This window comes from Mustela nivalis (assembly GCF_964662115.1).
Source record: "Mustela nivalis genome assembly, chromosome: 2".
In the NCBI taxonomy this organism is placed as follows: Eukaryota; Metazoa; Chordata; class Mammalia; order Carnivora; family Mustelidae; genus Mustela; species Mustela nivalis.
Window position 1 is genome coordinate 11383519 of NC_139021.1, and position 24191 is coordinate 11407709.

Below are 24191 nucleotides of genomic sequence, written 5' to 3' on the forward strand. Positions count from 1 at the left end.
CCTGTCTGTTGAGTAGGGAGCTTGATGCGGGGCTTGATCCCAGGATAGTGAGATCATGACCTGAGCTGATGGCAGACGCTTAACGACTGAGCCACCCAGACATCCCTCAGTGTTCCCTTTAAAGTAGCTCAAAAAGCACAATTTTGGAAAAGTACATGTGCATACATATGTGCAATATGTACAATACATAGTGATCAATATGCAGGTATAATTTGGGGGGATAATTATTTTTTGAAGCAATTCTGGATGTTTCAAGAAAAAAAAAAACCCTCTTGTTTTTGACATTTTACTACCTCTTCCTGGTCACATATCTATCTCTCCCTTCATCAATCACCTTATTATTTGATACATTTCACAGTAAGTTACAGATCCCAGTACATTTCATCCCAAACAATTCATACTGTTCCTAGAGTTCAGTATTTGTTTACATTGTTTTGGAGTAGCTTTAATATATAGCAAAATGCTCATATCTTTAGATACTGTTTGATGAGCTTTGACAATTGCATGAATCCAGATACAGATCTGTCACTTCAGAACGTTCCTTCAGGTGTGCTGATTCCTGGCTCCATGCTACCCGGAACGCCAGAAGTGGTGGCTTTTGGGCCCCTGAGCTCATCAGGGATGCTCCCAACATAGACTGCGGTGAGGCCAGGCCTCTCTGGACTGACTGTCAGCCGCTGCAGCAGGGAGAGGGTCCCATACAGGGCAGACAGGGTCTGCTTGTCTTCCAGATCCCAGGTTGAACTTGGGCTGTTTAGCTCCATATTCAGGCCACACTCCTGCAGAAGGCCATAGGTGATGGCCAAATCCTCGTCCTGGAGTGTGGCAAGGAGCTCAGGTTTGAGGGTGAAGGGGATATCCTTGAAGTATTTGAAGTTGGGCTCCAGGATGCTCCTTACCTAGAATAAACAGTATCTGATGTTACAGGTCAGCGTTTAAGGTTGGAAAGAGAAAATTTGTCCCCAAGAGGGTCAATGCTGGGTAACTGAAAATGGTAAGACTTTTGGAGTCAAGGGGACCAGGAGTCATGTCCTGGTCATGTCCTGTGATCAGTGTGATTGTGGACACATTACTGGAAAACGCTGAGCATTGGTTCCTCATCTGCTAAATGGTTACACTAGCATTTCTCGTGTGGAGTAGTGGCATCTGGAGTTAGATGTGTGTGCATGTGCGTACACGCGGGCAGTGTGTGTATATGGGTATGCATACGTCTGCACCACATATGTACTTACATATAGGTATGAGGGGAGAGAAGGAGAGAGCAATTCTCAAGTGGTAACTGTGTTAATAAAGCAGGGATGTGACTCCAACCCCCTCAGTTCCCAAACCTGGGTTCCTATATGGCTATTTTGGAACTGGCAGGCCCCTCTGCTGGGGTTGCCAGGGAAATGGAGAGCCTCCTAAAGTAGCCTCATAGCCACCGGGCCTGTTCCCTAGAGGCACTTGCAGCCAGGGATTTCCCGTTGCCGGAGCAGCATCCTGTCTCCCTTCCTGGCCGAAACCTCCATCATCTCTTTTTCCTCAGAGTCATTCTATTTTTTTTTTTTTTAAAGATTTTATTTATTTATTTGACAGAGAGAAATCACAAGTAGTCGGAGAGGCAGGCAGAGAGAGAGAGAGAGGGAAGCAGGCTCCCTGCTGAGCAGAGAGCCCAATGCGGGACTCGATCCCAGGACCCTGAGATCATGACCTGAGCCGAAGGCAGCAGCCTAACCCACTGAGCCACCCAGGCGCCCCTCCTCAGAGTCATTCTTAACTCCAGTTTTTTCACCCTCTTCCCGTTAGAGATGAGGATCTTACGTTGCCCCTGGGGATTTCTCACCAGCTCCTGCTGCTGGAGCAGGATCCTCTTCTTCATGGACTGGGCGAGCAGGTCACGTTGGGTGTCACTCAGCACTGGGATTGGGAACATTTGGGGAAAGAGTGATGAAAAGTCATATTTTCCTCTCCCTGCTGTGAACTAGGAGACCCAATGAGAGGGGAACTCTGAGGCAGAGGAATAATCCACTGGACTTGAAGGTCAAGTTCCCTATACTAGAAAGTCCCCCTTCTACTCTTGGGATGGTCTTTGGGATGCTACATGACATGGTCCAGAGAACGGGATCCTGAGGCCAGAGGCTGGAATCATCCACCCAGTGATGTGTTGGATGAACTTGGGCCAATCACTTTCTGGGCCTGAAGCTGGTTCTCTGTCCACATGGCAAATTGATCTCACTAAGCCTGCCAGACTTTGGAGAGAGGTGATATGTGAGGATGAAGATCATGATATTTGAAGGGTTTTGGAGAAGTGGCATCTAACCCATGGCTTTTATGAGGTCTGCCGGCCAAACTTGTGACTTTCGTACATGTCCCCCAGATCACTCTTACCCATTATGGCTTCAAGGAGGTAAGTGATGTGAAATCTTTCCTGGATCCATAGGTCTCTTATGTCCTCTTGCATCTCATTTAAGATTTTGCCACCAAAGCTATCCGGAGGATCCCAGGGGTTCCTATCCAGCTGTAGGAGATTGGTGTTATTGGTAGTATGATACTACTACTAGTACAACTAGTATTGTTAAATAATTTTGTCTGTGTCTTTTAAGGCTGTATGTGATTAACAAGGTTGGGGAGGTCAGGGCACTTTACCTGTGCCAGGGGATTCCTTGCAGCCTCAGTATTTGCGACTGCACTCCTTGGCCCTGTCGTGCTTGGGGCCAGTGTCCTGTATCTCTCACATTCTCCTCTTCCCCTGGAATTGCTCCGTCCCTCCTCCTCCATGTGCCTTGGTAGCAGCATCTCCTAAACCTGCCCCCATTACCACTTTTGATGAGCTCTAGGTAGCTGTAAGAACCCCTCACCTCATCCATGAGGTCCTGCAAAGCCTCTCGGTTCCCAAGCATGTTCAGGATCGTATGGAGTATAGCATCCTGAGCGTCCTGTGAGAGCAGGGACAGGGCCACCAATTCCCAGAAAATCTCCTGCCGTAGGTCCTCAAATTCTGCCCTCAGGAATCAACAATGAGAATGGGTACAATTCTTTGATGAGAACATTCCTGGGATGATCAGCCCTTCCCTATCAGTAGGAGCCCTTTTATCAACCAAGAGCATCTCTGTGGATGGCATGTTTGAGCTCTGAATAGGTTAGAAGTAGCAGACTTCTAACTCTGAGCTCTGAAATGAGAGGGGTAGAAAGCAGGGAGAAGGGATGGAGATTCTGGAAAGCGGTCATGGAAAGTGGGAGAAAATGACCAGCTCCTCATTCTGGGACATGCGTGACATAACATGGATTCTCATGTTGGGCCGTTAGAGATGAGGATCTTACGTGCCCTGGGCTCAGTTTCTACATCTGTTAAATGGGCATGTTAAAAGGATTAAATTGAGTTTACATATGGAAAATGCTTGGGGTAATACTGGGTGCACATGACTTGTCCTTCTTATTGTGTAATTCTACTTGTATCGTCTATATCCACAGACAGTTTTAACCAAAGAACTGGGGTGCCTGAGTGGCTCAGTCAGTTGGGCATCTGCCTTTGGCTCAGGTCATGATCTCAGCATCCTGGGGTTGAGCCCCATGTCGGGCTTCCTGCTCTGCGGTGAGTCTGTTTCTTCCTGGCCCTCTGCTCATGCTCTTTGTCTCTGTCTCTCTTTCTCCCCCTGTGTCTCTCAAATAAATAATTTTTTTTTTTTAAGAGTTAACCAAGGAAAGAATTTGGGGCTCTCTGCTTCTGCTAGCAGACTTCAGGTGGCCTCAAGATGAGTTGCTGACTGAGGGACCAGCGGGATGGGAGCTGCAGTGACATAGGCGTTTCTCTTTGGGTTTCTCTAATGCCTGTTGCCCACTGAGTTCTTCATGGATGTTTGTCGCAGGCAGGCAGAAGTGAATCAAAGAATGAATAAGCAGATTGGACAAGAGCATCTCTTTGGAAGAAGAGCTCAGTGTTCTGAGTTGAATGGAAATTCCAATTTCGGTTCTCAGCTTTGCAGCTTCCTACCGTGGAAGTCCCTTAATTCCCTCTTAGTAGATACTCATCTTACAGGAGGACTCTGCATTCTCTTCCTGGAAAGAGAAGCACAAGTGATCATCTCTTTTCTCCTGCTTAGATCGGCTTTTGAGACACTTTGGAGGCTTCTGTCCTCTCTCCACTTCCTCTTGCCTGCCCTCTTCCTGCCCCAGTCTGGGTCCGTCCCTCCAACCCCATGGCCTTCCTGCACCTTTCCTGTTCCACAAGAGCTAGGGCCAGGCACTAGGGCCTGGGTGGTCAGGCCAGGGCAGTCTGCCCTGCTGACCGGATGCGGGCAGAATGAGATCGCCCTGCTCTCCTCCAGCAGACACGTACCTATTAGGGGGAGGGGACTGCTTGTGAGGGCGTCCGAAAGAGAAAGTACGTCCCCTGCCCAAGACTTAGCTTCTGAAGACATTCAGTTTCTCTGACCTTCTGCCCCTGACTTCCTTGACCCCTTCCTGTCCATCTACTCCTGCCCTTTGCCCAGGGGCCATATCTCCCACCTCAGGTAGGGCCAGCAGAGGCAATCATGGGGGATTTCGTGCAAAGTGGCCTCATGGAGGGCTACATTCCCACCTTCCTGCATTGAAAACCACCACTCACCTGCTGGGAACGGTATAAAACCCATGAACCATTTTGCTGGAAAGAGAAACAGAAATGCTCATTCCCAAAGCCTTACTCTCCTCTTCCCTCGCCTCCTCCCCACCGCTCTCCTTTTTCTGCCCAGCTTTCTCCTCCTCCTCTTCCTACCCCCGCCCCTGCATTTCTCACCTCTTCCCACCACTGCAGTTGACTTGGTGCCTAGGCACACGGAGACCCAGGCAGCACCCCCCGCAGCCCCACAACCCTATCTCAGTGTTCAAAGGAGAAAGGAGGCTTTCTGGTGGCTGAGGCCTGTGCAGGTCAAAGGCCGGGGAGAGTAGGAGGCGGTGGAGGAATCTGGAAAGATTTCCCTGTGGGGGGTGGGGGCTGAGCCCTGTGCATGGCTCTTACTTGTATCCAGAGGGGGTCAGGGCGCAGCAGGGTCTGAGTTGAGGCAGAGAACTGCCCAGCTCTGGAGCTCACCTTTTGGAAAGGTTTTTGTTTGTTTGCTTGTTTGTTTTTAAGATTATATTTATTGGAGAGAGCTGAGCAGGAGCCAGAGAGCACGAACGGGGGAGGGGCAGAGGGAGAGGGAGGAGGAGACTCCCCACTGAGCAGAGAGCTTGATGGGAGACTGGACCCCAGCACCCTGAGATCGTGACCCGAGCCGAAGCAGATGCTTACAGCCTCCCGACTTGAACACCAAGGTGCGTCCTGGAAAGGTTTTCGGCTTGTAGTCGTCTAGGGTGAGAATATCTGTGTGGGAGGAAGTCAGGCCAGGACAGCCGAGGTTATTCCTGCTGGACTGCTTCACAGCCCGGCACCTACAGCCCCAGACCGCCCCCTCCAGGCCGCCTGTGGCCGCTCTTCTCAGTGGGGCCTGGGGACCCCTCCATCATAGTCCCCCGTGATGCTGGCTAAAACTCAGAACCCCCGACCTGACTCTGAAGAAGAGCCTGGAACCCACCTTTTCTGCAAGCACCTTGGTTGGTCACTGTGCTCTCTGACACTGCAGCACTGTCTCTGTAAGGTAAAGGTAATTGGCTTTGTCCCTCCTCCTTTGGGTAGGATGGTCTGTCTGGTGCTCTTCGTCTTACTCTCCTGAGGTCTCCTCCTTTCCCTGTTTCTGCTCCCAATCCTGTCTGGGAAGACATGGGTGATTTCACGCTCTCTGTGAGAATTGTGCTGAGACAAGATGTTGCAGAGAGGATACTACAGAGAATAGTGTGTGTGTGTGTGTGTACCTCTGTGTGTGTGTGTGTGCGCGCGGGCATGCGTGTGTGAGGGGAGGGTGCTGGGGCACTGAGGCGAGCGAGGGAGGGAGAGGTGTAGATAAAGCCCTGCCTTATGCTCCCAGGACATTATGTCTGCAGTTTGGTTTGGGATCCTGCTGATATCTCAGGGGCTTTGACCCGAGGCGATGGGGAGCCCGGAGAGCTCCCTGGGGCTCCCCAGGTGAACTGCTGAGAGTGGCTTGAGTGAGTCCTTGACTGAATAGGGATGATGGGATTGGGGCTGCACTTCGCCCAGTGCTAAGGACACCTCTGCGCTGGGTCCCTCTTTGTCCCTCTCCATGTGGGAGACTGTCTCTGTATCTCCCCCGGCAGCGTTTCAGGCCGTGCCGGGCGGGAGGGGGCCGTGGGTGGTGGGGTGTGTGTGTGCCCCCACGGCTGGGAAACGTCCTCAGCCTGCTCCGTGAGTGGGCAGAGCCGCGAGTGGAAGCGTGAGCACGCTGATGCTCCTTCCCCTCTCATTTCTCCCCTTCCTTCCCCAGCTGCCTCTTTTCAGCCTCTGCTTACCCCAGCCATTCTCCTCAAAAACAGCCGCTTCCTCTTGTAGGCCAACACTGTGCCCTGTGACAGAGGCAGCATCTTCTCTGTCACTTTGTGAACCTCTCCCTGGCATTGACCCTGGGGAGAGAAAGCAGGCAGTGTGGTCCCGTATGCATGTGATCTTCAAACTCGGGCTCGTGCTCAGAGAACCCAGCATCTTCCTCCTCTCACTCTCCCTTGGTCCTGATTTTCAGGTCCTGCTCTTTAATCCTTCTTCTTCTTCTTTTTTTTTTTTTTTTAAAGATTTTATTTATTTATTTGACAGAGATCGCAAATAGGCAGAGAGGCAGGCAGAGAGAGAGAGAGGAGGAAGCAGGCTCCCTGCTGAGCAGAGAGCCCAACGCGGGGCTCCATCCCAGGACCCTGAGATCATGACCTGAGCCGAAGGCAGAGGCTTTAACCCACTGAGCCACCCAGGCACCCCATAATCCTTCTTGGTCCAGTATTTAATTTCATATTTCTCAGGTTCATGTTTGTATTGCAGTGATTTATTATTTTTTTTCAGATTTAAGTGTATCCAGTTATTTTCTCCTTTGAATGATGGAGGTTCCTACTCTTCCCCCTTCCCCAGCTCTACCCATCCTTCCCCCATCCTCCTAAAATGTTCACATCCCAATATCTACGTGAAAATCCATTGTTTGCTCTTGGGGAAACTGCTTCTCCTCACTCCAGATCTTTCCTTTATCAGTTAATTACTTGTGTCAGTCATGTGCCCTCTCTGCCTCTTACTCATCTTCCCAGGGGATGTAGGGTTGCATTTTTGGAGATCATGCATTTCTGAAGACTTCCTTCTTTTACTCTCACACCTGAGCATTATTTTGACTGGACATAGAATTCTAAGCTGTAACTTTTTGGAAAATGACTCTTGTTTTCCCTTTTTAGAGATATTCTTGATTTTCTTTTGGAAGCAAATATCCTGATAGTTCGCACGTAGGTTTTGTGGTGTATGTGGACCCATGAACCTGGCCTCCTGTTGGTCCTTGCATCCGGAAGCACATTCCTCCGGTCCTGCCTTTCTTGTATTATTTCCTGGGTGACTGACTGACTGTGTTTCCGTTCTCTCGGGAACTCCTGTTATTCACATTTTGGATCTCCAGGACTAACCCTCTTTATTTTAAAATTAACATTTTCCTTACTTTTTTTTGGGGGGGGGATATTTCTTTGATTATTATATTTTGTTTTTTCTATTAAAAAAAAATGTAGACTTCTATTTAAAAAAATGCCAGACTTCCGGTTTCTGGTCTGGTACATAAAGAGCTTAGAAATTGTCACTCTGTCTTCAAATCAAGCGAAAAGCTGACAAACTTTACTGAGAATATCAGTCTGGGTTTTCCAGAAAAACAGCACCACTAGGCTCTCTGTCTCTCTGTCTGTATATTTATCTGTCTAAAGGGCTTTATTGTGAGGGATCTGCTCATGCAGTTATAACGGTTGAGAAGTCCCAAGATGTGCAGGCCCAGGAGAACTTATGATATGGTTCTCATCTGAATCTAAAGGCCTGAGAACCAGGCGAGCCTTTGGTGTAGCTCACAGTGTAAGTCAGTCTGACGGCAGAACAGTGTCCCAGCTGAAAGACACTCAGGCCGAGAGTGAACTTAGTCTTTCTCCATGTTTGTTTTGTGCATACCTTCAGTGGACTGAGGAGGCCCACTTACCCTGCTTTACCAGTCTGCCCATTCAAAGCTCATCTGGAAGCCCCCTCACAGACACACCCAGAGTAACACTGAACCAAGTATCATGGACCAGTCACAGCGGCAACGTAAAATGAACCATCCCATGGAGTAGTAATTACTATATTCTAGAGACCTGATTGTTAATACATATTGTAGTGGACTTCTACGGACGTGTCATATTTTAATTTTATGGATGAGGGAACCCTATCTCAGAAACAAGAATACTGTCCTCAGGCGGCCAAGTGAGTAAATGGCTTCTCCAGAATTCAGCCCTACTCTTTGTCCTGGCAAATCAAATATTACCTAAGAGAGTCAAGTGCAAATCAACGGCATGGGAAACTGAGGCAGCCATGAACCCGGGGTGACATACAGACTGTTCGATGTCACAGCCCCAGAGCCCACACTTAGATGGCACTGGTTGTGAACAGCTGGGGCGGTGGCCGGACACACCGCTGAGCAGTCACCCTGTGCGAGGTGCCACAGGGTGTTCTGTCCTCACGAAACCCAGTCCACCCGTCCGAACAGGTGGGAAAGCAGCTGACCAGGGGACTGTCCTCCCAGCTGGATGGAGTTTTGTTTCAGACTTCTTTAACACTGGGTGGCGCCTTGCTCTCCTTTCGGGTTCATTCACAGATCTTGGAACGTTAGCGCACATCTCAGTTTTTGTTTTGTTTTAGTTCCTAAATCTCTTAAGTGAGGACAAGTTACATATGAAATATATTGTGTGTAAATGTCCATTATAACTCACATACACAAACTTTATATGTTCCTGAATCATGGTTCATGTTGACTTAATATTTGATAAACTGAGGTGTGTAAGCCATTTTTTAAACACGGTTACTTAAGTACATCAGATGTGTTTGGAGATATTTAATCTCAGTCCAGAACACTTTCTACTCAGGGGTTGCCATTATTTAGGATATTTCAACTGCTGAAGTTTTGTACTGTGGTCTCTTGTTTCTGCAGCCACAGAGCCCCACTTGTATGAAGTAGAACAGCCATGCTTTAGAGGATCCAGAATCTATTATTTACCCAAAGCAAAGTATAATCACCAATAATTAAGTCTATCTTCTATTTTATCAATATTGAATAATCTCATATATTAAGATACTAAAATGAGGATGTTAGAACATACTCTCAGGTCAGGAGTCAGGCACGTGAGAAGTGGGAAATACTAGCCCTATTCATTCCACCCCCAAAGATGGGTCCTAATGGACTGCAAAGCCCCTGGACAGTGAGGCTGGCTGGCTGTGCTCTTAGTGTCCCCAACCCACAACAGGGACAACCATGTACCTTGACCAAAAGAGTCCAAGGGATTGAGCAACTTCCTGTAGCAGTCACACTTCCGCTGTCATGCAGCTCAGTAGTCTGGGTCAGCTCCACGGTCTCTGTCACCACATAGAAATTGTTTCCTCTGTCCTGGGATTTCACCATCAGTAACAGCTTTGGATCCAGCACTTTCCTGGGGTAGATGGGAAGAGAAAGGTCATAGTGGGAAAGGGATGCCTTCTTGGGTTGTTCTAGGTTACTCTTCTAAGAACCCGGATGGGGTAGAAAGTGTTTGGAACTTGACAGGTGAGCTCTCAATGTGTAGGAAGATACTGCTTATAGGTTAGGTGGCTTAGGGCAACAGAACATCTTCTCTGTTATGTACAGTGGCGGGGTCCCCATTCTCTGACAGGGTTCGAGGGTGTGCATCTCATATGATGAAAGACATCTGCATTTTCCAAAATTACTTTTGTCCTATTAGGGTAGTTTATAGATTTTCAGTACTAGGGCCTCTCAGCAGAAGGAGGCTGGACGTCAGCGAGGCCAGGTGATTGAGAACAGTGCTGGGGAAGTCCCGTCGTCCAGGCCGGTTACGCACACTGCACGTGGAGTGGGTGGATAAAGTGTGATGAAGTGGGTGGATGCTGGGTGATTGTTCATGACCAGCTCAGCTGGGCTTGGTGGGCTGACTGTCCCTAGAAGGTGGTTGTGCAGCTTGACTTGAAAAATCCAGGATGGGGGAGATGGGGAAGGTCTGCAGTGCTGAAGACAAAGTCCATCCCCATTTCAATTCTGAGACCCAACTGCGGTTCTACTCCAGGCCCCATTTGCCTGGTGCCCTGGTAACAGCTGTGGGGAATACTGTGATGAAAATCACATCTGAATAGATGCAGAAGTGTTTGACAAAATGGAACACCTGACCTGTTCATGATAAAAACTTTCAAAGAACTATAAAGGGAATGTACCTCAACATAATAAACATTAATATTTGACAAGTCCATAGCTAACATTTTCAATGGCAAAAAAAAAAAAAAAAAAAAAAAGCTTTTCTTCTAATATCGGGAACAAGACAACGATGTCAGCTTTATTCATCATAGTCCTGAAAGTCCTAGCCAGAACAATTAGGCAAGAAAAAGAAATGAATAGTCCCCAAATCAGGAAAGAAAAATTAAAATTGTCCCTGTTTGTAGATGGTACGATTTTATAAACAGAGAACTCTAAAGACCCCATAAAAAAATCTGTTAGAACTAATAATCAAATTTAGTAAATTTGTAGGATACGACATCAAGACAGGTTAGTTGCATGTCTATACACTAACAGCAAACTGTCTGTAATGAAAATTTAAAAGTGATCCCCTTTACAATTGCACCAGAAAGAATAAGATACTTGGGAATAAACGTAACTAAGGGATATAAGATTAATGTACTGAAAACTACAAAATATTGCTTAACAAAATCAAACAAGAGAAGCAAATGGAAAGACATTCATGTTCATGGACCAGAAGACTTAATATTTTTAAAATGTCTATACAGATAGAAGTGATCTACAGATTCAGTATAAACCCTATCAAAATCCCAATGATATTCTTTACAGAAATTAAAAAAAAACTTATAAAATTTATACGGAACCACACGCCTGCCCCAATTGCCAAAGCAGTCTTGAGAAAGAACAAAGTTGGGGTGCCTGGGTGGCTTAGTGAGTTGGGCCTCTGCCTTCGGCTCGGGTCATGATCTCAGGGTCCTGGGATCAAGCCCGGCATCAGGCTCTCTGCTCAGCAGGGAGCCTACATTCCCCTACCTCTCTGCCTGCCTCTTTGCCTACTTGTGTTCTTGCTCTCTCTGTCAAATAAATAAATAAAATCTAAAAAAAAAAAAAAAAAAAAAGACAAAGCTAGAGGCATCACACTTTCTGTTTTTAAGTGTATTACAAGTTGCGGTAATCAAGACAATATGGGGGTGGAATAAAAACAAGCATATGGATCAAAAGAACAGAATAGATTCATACTTTATAATAAATTTATGGCCAGCTGATTTTCAACAGCGTACCAAGAATATCCAGTGGGGGAAAGGATAATCTCTTCAACACTAGTCTCTTCAACAAATGCTGCTGGGAAAACTGGATGTGCCTATGCAGAAGATGAAATTGGGCCCTGTCTTACACTAGTCACAGAAGAACTCAAACTGGATTAAAGGCTTAAATGTAAGATCGGAAAGTCCAAAATTACTAGAAGAAAAGATAGGGGAAAAGCTTCAGGACGTTGGTCTTGGCAATGGTTTCACAGATATAAAACCAAAAGCACAGGCAACAAGAGTAAAACAGAAAAGTAGGATTGCACTGAGCTATAAAAAGCTTTTGCACAGCAAAGGAAACAAATCAAAAGAGTGAAAAGGAAACCTATGGAGTGGGAGAAAATGTTTGCAAATCATCTGTTGGATAAAGGGTCAATATCCAAAATACAGAAGGAACTCACACAAATAAATAGCAAAAACCAAATAAGTCAATTAAAAATTGGGCAAAGGACGTGAATAGACATTTCTTCGAAGAAGACATACAAACGTCCAACAAGTATATGAAAAAGGGCTCAACATCACCAATCAGCAGGGCTATTCGAATCAAAACCACAATGAGATGACATTGCACATCTGGTTGAATGGCTATTATAAAAAACAAAACACAAAAACCCAAAAAACAAGGGGTGCCTGGGTGGCCCAGTCAGTTGAAAGTCTGGGATCAAACCTCACATGGGACTCTGCCTATAGGGGAGCAGGTCTCCCTATAGCTCTACCTGCTGTTCCCCCTCTTTATGATCTCTCTCTCTCAAATAAATAAAATCTTTAAAAAAAAAAAAAAAGAAAGACAAAAATTAAAGGGTGCCTGGGTGGCTCAGTCAGTTGAGCATCCGACTCTTGATATCAGCCCAGGTCATGATCTCAGGGTTATGAGATCAAGCCCCTGAGTAGGTTCCTCACTCAGCATGGAACCTACTTGGTATTCTCTCTCTCGCACTTCCTCTGCTCATCCCCACTTGCGTGCTCTTTCTTGCTCTCTAAAAAAAGAGAGGAAAAAAAATTAACAAGTGTAGGTGAGGCTATGGAGAAATTGGAACTCTTGCATACCGTTGGTGGGAATATAAACTAATATAGCCATTATGGAAGACAGTATAGAAGTTCCTCAAAAAATTAAAAATTGAACTACCTAGGGGTGCCTGCATGGCTCAGTCGTTAAGCGTCTGCCTTCGGCTCAGGTCAAGATCCCAGGGTGCTGGGGTCAAGCCGCACATCGCACTCCCTGCTTGGTGGAAGCCTGTTTCATCCTCTCCCATTCCCCCTGCTTATGTTCCCTCTCTCGCTGCGTCTGTCAAATAAATAAATGAAATCTTAAAAAAAAAAAAAAAAACTGCCTTAAAACCCAGCAATCCCACTTCTGGGCATATATTCAAAGGAGATGAAACAATATCTCAAAGAGCTATCTGCATTCCCAAGTTCGTTGTAGCATTATTCACAATAGCCAAGATATGGAAACAACCTAAGTGTCCTTTGATGGTTGAATGAATGAAGAAGGTGTGAAATTTGCATACGCACACTGGAGTATTTTTAAGGCTTAAAAAAATGAAATTCTGCTATTTGCAGCAACATGGATGATCTGGAAGGCATTATGCTAAGTAAAAAGCCAGACACAGAAAGATAAGTACTGCAAGGTCTCACTCATGTGTGAAATCTAAAAGAGCCACACTGCTCTTTGAGGAAGACATGGTCTCGGCTACAGTAGAGGCTTGGACGCCCCTCTCCTGCCCCTGACTCACGACTGTCTGCTCACACGGATGAACAAGCCCGTCAGAAACCCACACAGCAGCCACGGCTTTTAAAGACATGGGGAAGACACCCGTGGAACCAGAGGCGGGTGATTCCTTGAAATAGAATTACTCTCACCGGCTGCAACGTAAATCTTTCGAAAAGCTAAGTACTGACTTGATCAGAGGCACAAAGGAAAAGAATTCTCAGAGTGAAAGGACCAGTTCAGATGCCCACCAAGAGTCTGAAAATCACTACAAGAAAAACTCATCATGGTGAAAGTTCCAAGACTTGAGATCGTCTTCAGATGAGGATCCACAAGAGACCCATGGATTCGCACAGTCCTTCTGAGACGGTTAAACAGGTGACTTCCATCGGTACTGGGCCAGGAGTTGAGGCTGAAGCCACCATTGCAGATGCTTAAATCAACCTTTTTAATGAATTGAGTATCAGTTGTTAAAAAAATAAAAATAAAAAATAGCCGCACTTGTAGAAGCAGAGAGTAGGATAGTGGTGGCCAGGGGCTCGAGGAAGGAGGAAATGGACTGACGTTGGTCTAAGTGTTGGTTATAAGAGACAAAAAATCTGGGAGATCTAATAAACAGTGTGGTGACTGCAGTTAGCAATATTGTATTATATACTTGAAATTGGCCAAGAAGCTAGGTCTTAAGTGTTCCTAACACACACACACACACACACACACACACACACACACACAACGGTAATTATGTGAGGTGATGGATATGCTTATTAGCTTGGTTGTGGCCAAGATTTCACAAAGTATATCAAGTTATGCGCCTTAAACTTAAACATACACAGTTTTTGTTTGTCAGTTATACCTCAGTAAAGCCAAAAAAAAAAAAAAAAAAAAGGATAAAATCCTCAAAATAACCACCCCCCAAACAGTCTTACAGATCACAGATCGGAGCTTAGAGCTGAGACCTGCCCTGGAGATGTAAATTAGTTATCTGTGTATAAGTGGAAATTGAAACCAGTGCACTGTAGATGAAGGCATTAATGAATATTTCATAGCTGCAGAGGGGAAAATGCAAAGTGAATTTTGCAGACCACAAATTGGAAATAGGGATAGGGTTTCCCAGCTAGACAGAATTCAACTTTTGAATATTTATTGAATATTTATTAAATATTTATTGGCTGAATAGAAACAGAACTTCAACAATTCCTGTAAAATCCTTGCTATGACTTTCATTTCCATCTAGTGTGGGTCTCGGAAGTGGATCATGGAAGAGGTCAGTGGGCGAGAGAAAGTGACGAGAACAAAAGATTTTTCTGAGAATGGACCTGGATAAAAGTGTATCAAAGATACATACATCCCTGAGCCTTACACACTGGCATTTATCTGGAATTCTCCTTTATTAAGGAGAACTTTAGGAAGAAGTACTACTGATGAGGGGGTTAGAAGGCAAGCTGACCCTCAGCAACCGCCCCCTGTACTCCCACCCCCCTGCCCCCACTTCTGGGTAGGATCTGTGTGACGTTCATCCAGGAAGCCCCCTAGGATCTGATTGTTAAGTCCTTGCTGTGTAATCAGTCACCGCTCACAGCCCCAGAGCAGCAGCTCTTACTGCCCCTGGGTCCGGTCCCCCAGCTTTAATAGAACCACCTTTAATAAAACCACCTTTTTGCCCCAGAGGTGTCTCAAGAATTTTTTCTTGGTTGTAGGCTCTGGACCCCACCCCATCAGACCTCATCCATATTCCAAAACCACATCATGGTGAACCCTGCGTTTTTCTGTTTCTCTTGATTAGGCTTCGAACGGATGTGGCTTCGAGCAAAGATCATCTCGGTGAAGTGACTGATAGCTTTACTCACCCGGCTCCCTGTTTTCTCTCCCGGAGCAGCCTAGAGCCCTCTGGAGGCAGGGCGGCAAGGGCAGGTCCAGCAGCGAGCAGCAGGTGAGGCTTGCTGATCCACGGGGGGCTGGGGACGCAGTGGTCTAGAAAAGCCTGAGAAGAAGCTTGAGGAAAAGCTCCAGATTCCTTCTGGAAAGAGTCCTAAGTGTGTAGAGCGCACTCAGCTGTTTTTGTCCCTTCAGCGGCTCTGCATCCCTCTTGCCACAGCCCATAAGAGCGTTCTTGGACTTTTGCCCTTTATCACCAGGAAGCTCTTAAGCTCTCATCGTCGGCGAGAGCGGCCAAGAGTGAGTGATGTCCGTTTACTTGAGACGCAGGGGAACTGAGGTGGCGGCCCTCGCACAGCACATGTTGCTGTCTTCAAAACTCTCCGCCAGTTACCTCTCCAGGTTAGCCGTTTCCGCAGCTTTTCAGGAGATCGCTTCTCTCCTCCTCCTCCCCCTTCCTCTCCTTCTCCTCCTCCCCTCCTTTCCCCTCTGCTCTTTTTCTTTTCCTCCCCCACTTCTCCTCCCCATTCCCCCCCTTCCCTTCCCCTTCCCTCTACTCCCCCCTCCTCCCCCTCTTTCCCCCTCGTACCCCGACTTCTCACTCTCTGACTCACTCCTTCTCTGCCTCCTACTTTCCTATTCCTATTTGTTATTCTTCCTCTCTCCTCTCTTCCACAGTCTCTCCCCACTGTCTGTGAATAATTAGAGCTGCCCAAAGCTCACTGGGGCAGTCCTTCCCTAGACAGTTACTGAGTGCCGGCTACAGTTTGTAGGTTCCAGGTATACATTCGCTGCACATCTTCGTGCTGGGGACAGGGAGGGTAGTAGGGCAGAGGCCCCAGCACAGAGACTCTTTTCGTTGTGGGGAGAGTGACAACGCACAGTTTAAACATCGAAAAATAAGAGACGTGGAGGGGCACCTGTGTGGCTCAGTTGTTAAGCGTCTGCCTTTGGCTCAGGTCCTGGGATCCAGCCCCACATTGGGCTCCCTGCTCTGCGAGCCTTCCCCTCCCTCTCCCTCTGTCTGCTGTTCCCCCTGCTGTGCTTGCTCTCTCTCCATCAAATAAATAAATAAAATCTTAAAATAAAAGAGAGAGAGAGAGAGACACATGGAAAATAGCCTTACCCTTACAAGCTCGCTGAGATCACAGTAGTAGTGACACATGCAGACAGAACCGGTTGTCTGGATCCGCAAGCCAGCTTCCCTTTGTTTGCCAGGACTCCTGTTTCCCCTCGCCTTGCTGCCCTGGCGCATCCCCCTCTGTAGCACACAGCCCATTTCACAATGAGTCTGCTGATGTATGCATGTCACCTTCCTGACTCACTCTGAGTGTCAGAGCTCTGAGTAGCCCTGGGGGCCACCTCGCCACCCCACTCTCTTGGTAGATGTTGGCTCTACCTTCCACACAGACCAGGACCCGACCGCTTCTCGTGGCTCCCTGGGCCAGCACCCTGGCCCCATGTCCCATCAGCTCAGTGAGGGGTCCCTGCAGTCCTTCCTAATGAGACTCCCTCCTTCTGCTCTTCCTGCCCCACTGTGTCTGTGGTCAACACGGCAAACACAGGCATCTTTTCAAAAGCCGTGTCCCACTTGTCCCTCTTGAGCTCAGCCCCCTCCAAGAGCCACCAGTCCCACGTCAGGTAAAAAGTAAGTCCTCACAATGACCAGCAAGGGCCCGCCCCACCTGCTCCTCCCCCCCCTTCTGATGAATTCTCTCAGGCCCTGCACCTGGGCTCATACCAGGTCTTTCTTCCTGGAGGATCCCTGTGCTTGCTCACTCCTCTGCCTGAAATCTCTTCTCCAGAGAGCCACATGCCTAGTTCACTGCTCCCTACCTGTCAAATGTCACGTCTCAGTGAGGCCTTCCCTTCCCACTGGCAAACACTGCCACCACATGAATCTGTAACATGCACCGAACTTTCTTTCAGGTCCCTCTGAAAGGACCTAATGATCCTATAGAACACATCCTGGGCCTTTAGAGTGCCCTTGGGTTGGGGCTGGGGAGACACACAGGCTTTCCATTTGACCCCAAATGAAGGTCAGGGCTCAGTGGCACCTACGTCTAGGCAGAGAACCTGTCCAGCTCTGGAGTTACCTCCAGGAAAGATTTTCCGCTTGTTGTCGTCTGGGGTGAGACTATCTGGATGGGAGGAAGTCAGGCCAGGACAGCCGAGGTTATTCCTGCTGGACTGGCTCACAGCCCGGCACCTACAGCCCCAGACCACCCCCTCCAGGCCGCCCCTGGCAGCTCTTCTCAGTGGGGCCTGGGGACCCCTCCATCATAGTCCCCTGTGTTGCTGGCTAAAACTCAGAACCCCTGGGACTGCCTTGGTGGCTCAGTGGGTTGAGCCTCTGCCTTCAGTTCAGGTCATGATCTCAGGGTCCTGGGATCGAGTCCCGCATCAGGCTCTCTGCTACGTGGAGGGCCTGCTTCCTCCTCTCTCTCTCTCTCTTTCTCTCTCTCTGCTTGCCTCTCTGCCTACTTGTGACCTCTTTCTGTCAAATAAAAGCTTTAAAACAAAACAAAACAAAAAACAAACAAACAACAACAACAACAACAAAAAACTCAGAATCCCTGACTTGACTCTGAAGAGGAGCCTGGAACCTGCCTTTTGCACAAGCACCTTGGTTGGTCAAGCACCTTGTCACTGTGCTCTCTGACACTGGAGAACTGTCTCTGGTAATTGGCTTTGTCCCTCCTCATTGGGTAGGATGGTCTGTCTGGTGCTCTTCGTCTTACTCTCCTGAGGTCTCCTCCCTTCCCTGTTTCTGCTCCCAATCCTGCCCTCTTTCTGGGTGATTTCACGCTGCATGTAACAAGTGCTGAGATGTGGGATTTGCCTAACAGTAGGATTTAAATGTTTGTCCAGGGACCGGAGCCTGTGGAGGAGGCAGAATAGAAATGATACCATAAAGGAGACTCCAAGGAGCAAGGTGTTCTAGTATCTAGGAGGTTGAGAGCACCAAGGATGGAATAGTCAAGTGTGTGCTCTTGGTGACATCTGTACATTCACTAGGAGACAGACTTTGGGTGGTCCAGGTTGAATGTTAGAGAGGAGCGAGAGCACAGCATGTAGATGGTTCTTTAAGGAAGTGGTGTATGAGGGGACAGTGGTTGGGAAGAGGGTCTAATTAGACGTGACGCATGGGTGAGGGGTTTATGAGATGACAGGTACCTGATCTGGTTGTCAGGCCACAGGGAAGGAGCCAGGTGAAATGGGGAGGGGAGGATGACTTTTGTCAGTTTTATCACCAGACTCATCCCTACTTCTTTTTTTTTTTAATTTTTATTTATTTTATTTTATTTTTTTTTAAAGATTTTTTATTAATTTATTTGACAGAAAGAGATCACAAGCAGGCAGAGAGGCAGGCAGAGAGAGAGAGAGGAGGAAGCAGGCTCCCTGCTGAGCAGAGAGCCCGATGCGAGACTCGATCCCAGGACCCTGAGATCATGACCTGAGCCGAAGGCAGCGGCTTAACCCACTGAGCCACCCAGGCGCCCATCTTTTTTTTTTTTTTTTTAAATTAACATATAATGTATTATTTGTTTCAGGGGTACAGGTCTGTGATTCATCAGTCTTGCACAATTCACAGCGCTCCCCATAGCGCATGCCCTCCCCAGTGTCCCTCACCAGCCACCCCATCACTCCCACCCTCCTCTCCTCCAGCAGTCTCAGTTTGTTGGCTGAGATTAAGAGTCTCTTAGGGTTTGTCTCCCTCTCTGGTTTTATCTTGTTTCATTTTTCCCTCCCTTCCCCTATGATCCTCTGTCTTGTTTCTCAAATTCCTCATATCAGGGAGATCATATGACAGTTGTCTTTCTCTGATTGATTATTTCACTCAGCATAATACCCTCTAGTTCCATCCATGTTGTTGCAAATGGCAAGATTTCATTTCTTTTGATGGCTGCATAATATTCCGTTGTATGTATATACCACATCTTCTTTATCCATTCATCTGCTGATGGACATCTAGGTTCTTTCCATATTTGGTTATTGTGGACATTGCTGCTGTAAACACTGGGGTGCACATGCCCTTCAGATCACTACATTTGTATCTTTGGGGTAATTATCCAGTAGAGCAATTGCTGGGTTGTAGGGTAGCTCTATTTTCAACTTTCTGAGGAACTTCCATATTGTTTTTCATAGTGTCTGCACCAGCTTGCATTCCCACCAGCATAGGAGGGTTTCCTTTTCTCTGCATCCTCGCCAATATTTGTCATTTCCTGACTTGTTAATTTTAGCCATTCTTACTGGTGTGAAGTGATATCTCATTGTGCTTTTGATTTGATGCCAGGTGATCTGATGCCAGGTGAGGTTAAACTCTTTTTCATGTGTCTGTTGGCCACCTGGATGTCTTCTTTGCAGAAATGTCTGTTCATGTCCTCTGCCCATTTCTTGATTGGATTATTTGTTCTCTGGGTGTTGAGTTTGATAAGTTCTTTATAGATGTTGAATACTAGCCCTTTATCTGACATGTCATTTGAAAATACCTTCTCCCATTCTGTCTGTTGTCTTTTCGTTTTGTTGACTGTTTCCTTTGTTGTACAAAAACTTACCTTGATGAAGTCTCAATAGTTCATTTTTGCTGTTGCTTCCCTTGCCTTTGGCCATGTTTCTAGGAAGAAGTTGCTGTGACTGAGGTCGAAGAGGTTGGTGCCTGTGTTCTCCTCAAAGATTTGGATGGATTTCTGTCTCGAATTGAGATCTTTTATCCATTTTGAGTCTATTTTTGCGTGTGGTATAAGGAAATGGTCTAGTTTCTTTTTTATGCATGTGGCTGTCCAGTGTTCCCAACACCATTTGTTGAAGACACTTTTTTCCACTGGACATTCTTTCCTGCTTTATTGAAGATTAGTTGACCATAGAGTTGAGGGTCCATTTCTGGGCTCTCTATTCTGTTCCATTGATCTATGTGTCTGTTTTTGTTCCAGTATCGTACTGTCTTGATGATGACAGCCTTGTAATAGAGTTTGAAGCTGGAATTGTGATGCATCCAACTTTGGCTTTCTTTTTCAACATTCCTCTGGCTATTTGGGGTCTTTTCTGGTTTCATATAAATATTAGGCTTATTTGTGCCATTTTCTTGAAATAAGTTGATGGTATTTTGATAGGGATTGTGTTAAATGTGTAGATTGCTCTAGGTAGCTTAGACATTTTCACAATATTTGTTCGTCCAGTCCATGATCATGGAATGTTTTTTCCATTTCTTTGTGTCTTACTCAGTTTCTTTCATGAATACTCTATAGTTTTCTTAGTACAGATTCTTTGCCTTTTTGGTTAGGTTTATTCCTAGGTATCTTATCATTTTGGGTGAATTGTAAAATGGATTGACTCCTTAATTTCTCTTTCTTCTGTCTTGTTGGTATTTAGAAATGCAACTGATTTTTGTGCATTGATTTTATATCCTGACACTTTATTGAATTTCTGTATGAGTTCTAGCAGTTTTGGAGTGGAGTCTTTTGGGTTTTCTATGTATAGTATCCTATCATTTGCAAAGAGTGAGAGTTTGACTTCTTTGCCGATTCAGATGCCTTTTTTTTTTGTTGTTGTTGTCTGATTGCTGAGGCCAAGACTTCTAGTACTCTGTTAAATAGCAGTGGTGATAGTTGACAGCCCTGCCCTGTTCCTGACCTTAGGGGAAAAGCTCTCAGTTTTTCCCCATTCAGAATATTCATTGTGAGTTTTTCGTAGATGGCTTTTATGATATTGAGGTATGTACCCTCTATCCCTACACTGTGAAGAATTTTGATTAAGAAAGGGTGCTGTACTTTGTTGAATGCTTTTTCAGCATCTGTTGAGAGTATCATATGGTTCTTGTTCTTTCTTTTGTTAATATATTGTATCACATCGATTGATTTGTGGATATTGAGCCAACCTTGCAGCCTAGGAATAAATCCCATTTGGGCCGTGGTGAATAATCCTTTTAATGTACTGTTGGATCCTATTGGCTAGTATTTTGGTGAGAATTTTTGCATCCATGTTAATCAAGATTAATACTCCTCTGAGTGGGTTTTGGGATCAAGGTAATGTTGGCCTCAAAAAATGAGCTTGGAAGTTTTCCTTCCATTTCTATTTTTTGGAACGGTTTCAGGAGAATAGGTATTAATTCTTCTTTAAATGTTTGGTAGAATTCCCCCTGGGAAGCCATCTGGCCCTGGGCTCTTGTTTATTGGGAGATTTTTGATTATTGCTTCAATCTCCTTACTGGTTATATGTATGTTCAGGTTTTCTATTTCTTCCTTTTTCAGTTTTGGTAGTTTATATGTCTCTATGAATGGATCCATTTCTCTCCTCTTTCATTCATGATTTTATTAATTTGGGGCCTTTCTCTCTCTTTCTCTTTTTTAAAAAAGATTTTATTTATTTATTTACTTGTCAAAGAGAAAGAGAGAGAGAGGGAGCACACAAGCAGGCAGAGAGGCAGGCAGAGGTAGAGAGAGAAGCAAGCTCCTTGTTGAGCAAGGAGCCCGATGTGGGACTCAATCCCAGGACCCTGGGATCATGACCTGAGCCGAAGGCAGTGGCTTAACCCACTGAGCCACCCAGGCGTCCCTCTTTTCTTTTTGGTAAGTTTGACCAGGGGTTTATCAATCTTATTAATTCTTTAAGGAACCAGCTCCTAGTTTCGTTGATCTGTTCTATTGTACTTTTGGTTTCTATTTCATTGATTTCTTTTATGATCTTTAGTATTTCTCTTCTCCTGCTGGGTTTAGACTTTATTCACTGTTTTTTCTCCATATCCTTTAGGTGTAGGGTTAGGTTATGTACTTGAGACCTTGTTTCTTGAGAAAGTATAGCTGTATACTTTCCTTTCAGGAGCCTTTGCTATATCCCAAAGATTTTGAGAAGTTGTGTTTTCATTTTCATTTTCCATGAAATTATTCCATTAATTTATTCAATTCTTCTTTAATTTCCTGGTTGACCCATTCATTCTTTAGTAAGATGCTCTTTAGCCTCCATATATTTGAGTTCTTTCCAACTTTCCTCTTGTGGTTGAGTTCTAGTTTCAAAGCATTGTGGTCCAAAAATATGCAGGTAATGATCCCAGTCTTTTGGTACCAGTTGAGACCTGATTTGTTCCCTCTGATGTGATCTATTCTGGTGAAGGCTCCATGTGCACTAGAGAAGAATGTGTATTCTGTTGCTTTAGGATGGGATGTTCTAAATATATCTGTGGTGTCCATCAGGTCCAGTGTGTCATTTAAAGCCTTTATTTCCTTGTTGCTCTTTTGCTTAGATGATCTGTACATTTCAGGGAGGGGGGGTGTTAAAGTCCACTACTATTATTGTATTATTGTTGATGTGTTTCTCTGACTTTGTTATTAATTGGTTTATATAATTGGCTGCTCCCATGTTAGGGGCATAGATATTTAAAATTGTTAGATCTTCATGTAGGACAGACCCTTTAAGTATGATATAATGCCCTTCCTCATCTCTTATTGTAGTCTTTGGCTTAAAATCTAATTTATCTGATACAAGGATTGCTACCCCAGCTTTCTTTGGATGTCCATTAGCATAGTAAATTATTTTCCACCCCCTCACTTTAAATTTGGGGGTGTCTTTGGCTCTCAGTGAGTTTCTTGCAGACAGTATATGGATGGGTACTGTTTTTTTTTTTTTTTAATCTATTCTGATACCCTGTGTCTTTTTATTGGAACATTTAGCCCATTTATATTCAGGGTAGCTATTGAAATATATGAATTTAGTGCCATTGTATTGCCTGTATGGTGACTGTTACTGTATATTGTCTCTGTTCCTTTCTGGTGTGTTATTTTTAGGCTCTCTGTTTGCTTAGAGAACCCCTTTCAATATTTCCTGTAGGGCTGGTTTTGTGTTTGCAAATTCTTTTCATTTTTGTTTGTCCTGGAAGCTTTTTATTTCTCCTTGTATTTTCAATGACAGCCTAGCTGTATATAATTTTTTTGGCTGCATTTTTTTTTCTCATTTTGTGCTCTGAATATATTATGCCAGTCCTTTCTGGCCTGCCAAGTCTCTGTGGATAGGTCTTCTGCCAGTCTAATATTTTTACCATTGTAGGTTACAGACCTCTTGTCCCAAGCTGCTTTCAGGATTTTCTCTTTGTCTCTGAGACTTGTAAGTTTTACTATTAGATTATGAGGTGTGGACCTATCTTTATTGATTTTGAGGGGGACTCTCTGTGCCTCCAGGATTTTGTGGCTTGTTTCCTTCCCAAATTAGGGATGTTCTCTAATATAATTTATTTCAATCTGCCCCCTCCTCTTTCTTCTTCTTCTGGGATCCTAATTATTCTAATATTGTTTCATCTTATGGTATCAAATTCTCCCCTCATGGTCCAGTAGTTGTTTATCTGTCTTTTTCTCAGCTTCTTTATTCTCCATCATTTGGTCTTCTATACCACTAGTTCTCTCTTCTGCTTCATTTATTCTAGCAGTAAGAGCCTCCATTTTTTTATTGTACCTCATTAATAGATTTTTTAAAAAATCTCAACTTGGTAAGATTTTAGTTCTTTTATTTCTGTAATAAGGGATTTAATTTCTCCAGTAGTGGATTCTCTGCTACCCTCTATGCTTTATTCAAGCCCAGCTAGCATCTTTATAATTGTCATTCTGAACTCTAGTTCTGACATGTTACTAATGTCCATACTGATTAAGTCACTAGCAGTTGGTTCTGCCTCTTGTTCTTTTTTTTTCTTGAGGTGAGTTTTTCTATGTTGTCATTTAGTCCAGAGAAAAAAAATAGATGGTTGAGAGAACAAAATGCTAAAAGGGTAACAATGACCCCAGAAAAATATACACTGACCAAATCAGAAGAGACCTGAAACCATGGGGAGAAGAAAGGGGAAAAAAAAAAAAAAAAGACTAGGCTGGTGAATAGAACAGAGCGACACACTTGATTTTCAGTGCGTTTTGATCTGTTAGAAGAAACTGCCTCCCAATTTTAAAGATGAAAATTTAAAAAGGTCTCAAAAAGGAATTGATAAGATAAGAATTTGGTTGAAAAAAGAAAAAGAAAAAGGAGAAGGTATTCAGGCTAGAGGGTAGAAAAAAGGCATCCAGTAGATTTAGGGTATATTTTGATCTGTTAGAAGAAACTGTATTCCAAAATTTTAAATAACGAAAAACTTCTATGTATGTAAAACATAAGGTTAAATACAGTGAAGGGATAGAATATGACTATAAAAATGAAAATCAAAATATATATGTATATATATATTTT

The 24191-nt window shown here is 45.0% G+C and overlaps 1 protein-coding gene and 1 pseudogene across 2 annotated transcripts; one reads left to right on the forward strand and one right to left on the reverse strand.

Moving 5' to 3' along the window:
* Nucleotides 1–530: 530 nt before the first annotated feature.
* GSDMC (gasdermin C) lies at nt 531–5463 on the reverse strand (the record flags this gene model as incomplete). Its single annotated transcript, XM_082719075.1, has 7 exons — nt 531–899; nt 1823–1896; nt 2368–2497; nt 2838–2977; nt 4586–4621; nt 5249–5320; nt 5403–5463. 7 exons carry the CDS (start codon nt 5461–5463, stop codon nt 531–533), a joined length of 882 nt encoding a protein of 293 aa, XP_082575201.1.
* A 521-nt stretch (nt 5464–5984) lies between these two features.
* Nucleotides 5985–13553, forward strand: LOC309858779 (small ribosomal subunit protein uS10 pseudogene; annotated as a pseudogene). Its single transcript has 2 exons — nt 5985–6019; nt 13168–13553. The product of its transcript is annotated as a small ribosomal subunit protein uS10 pseudogene (transcript).
* Nucleotides 13554–24191: the final 10638 nt, after the last annotated feature.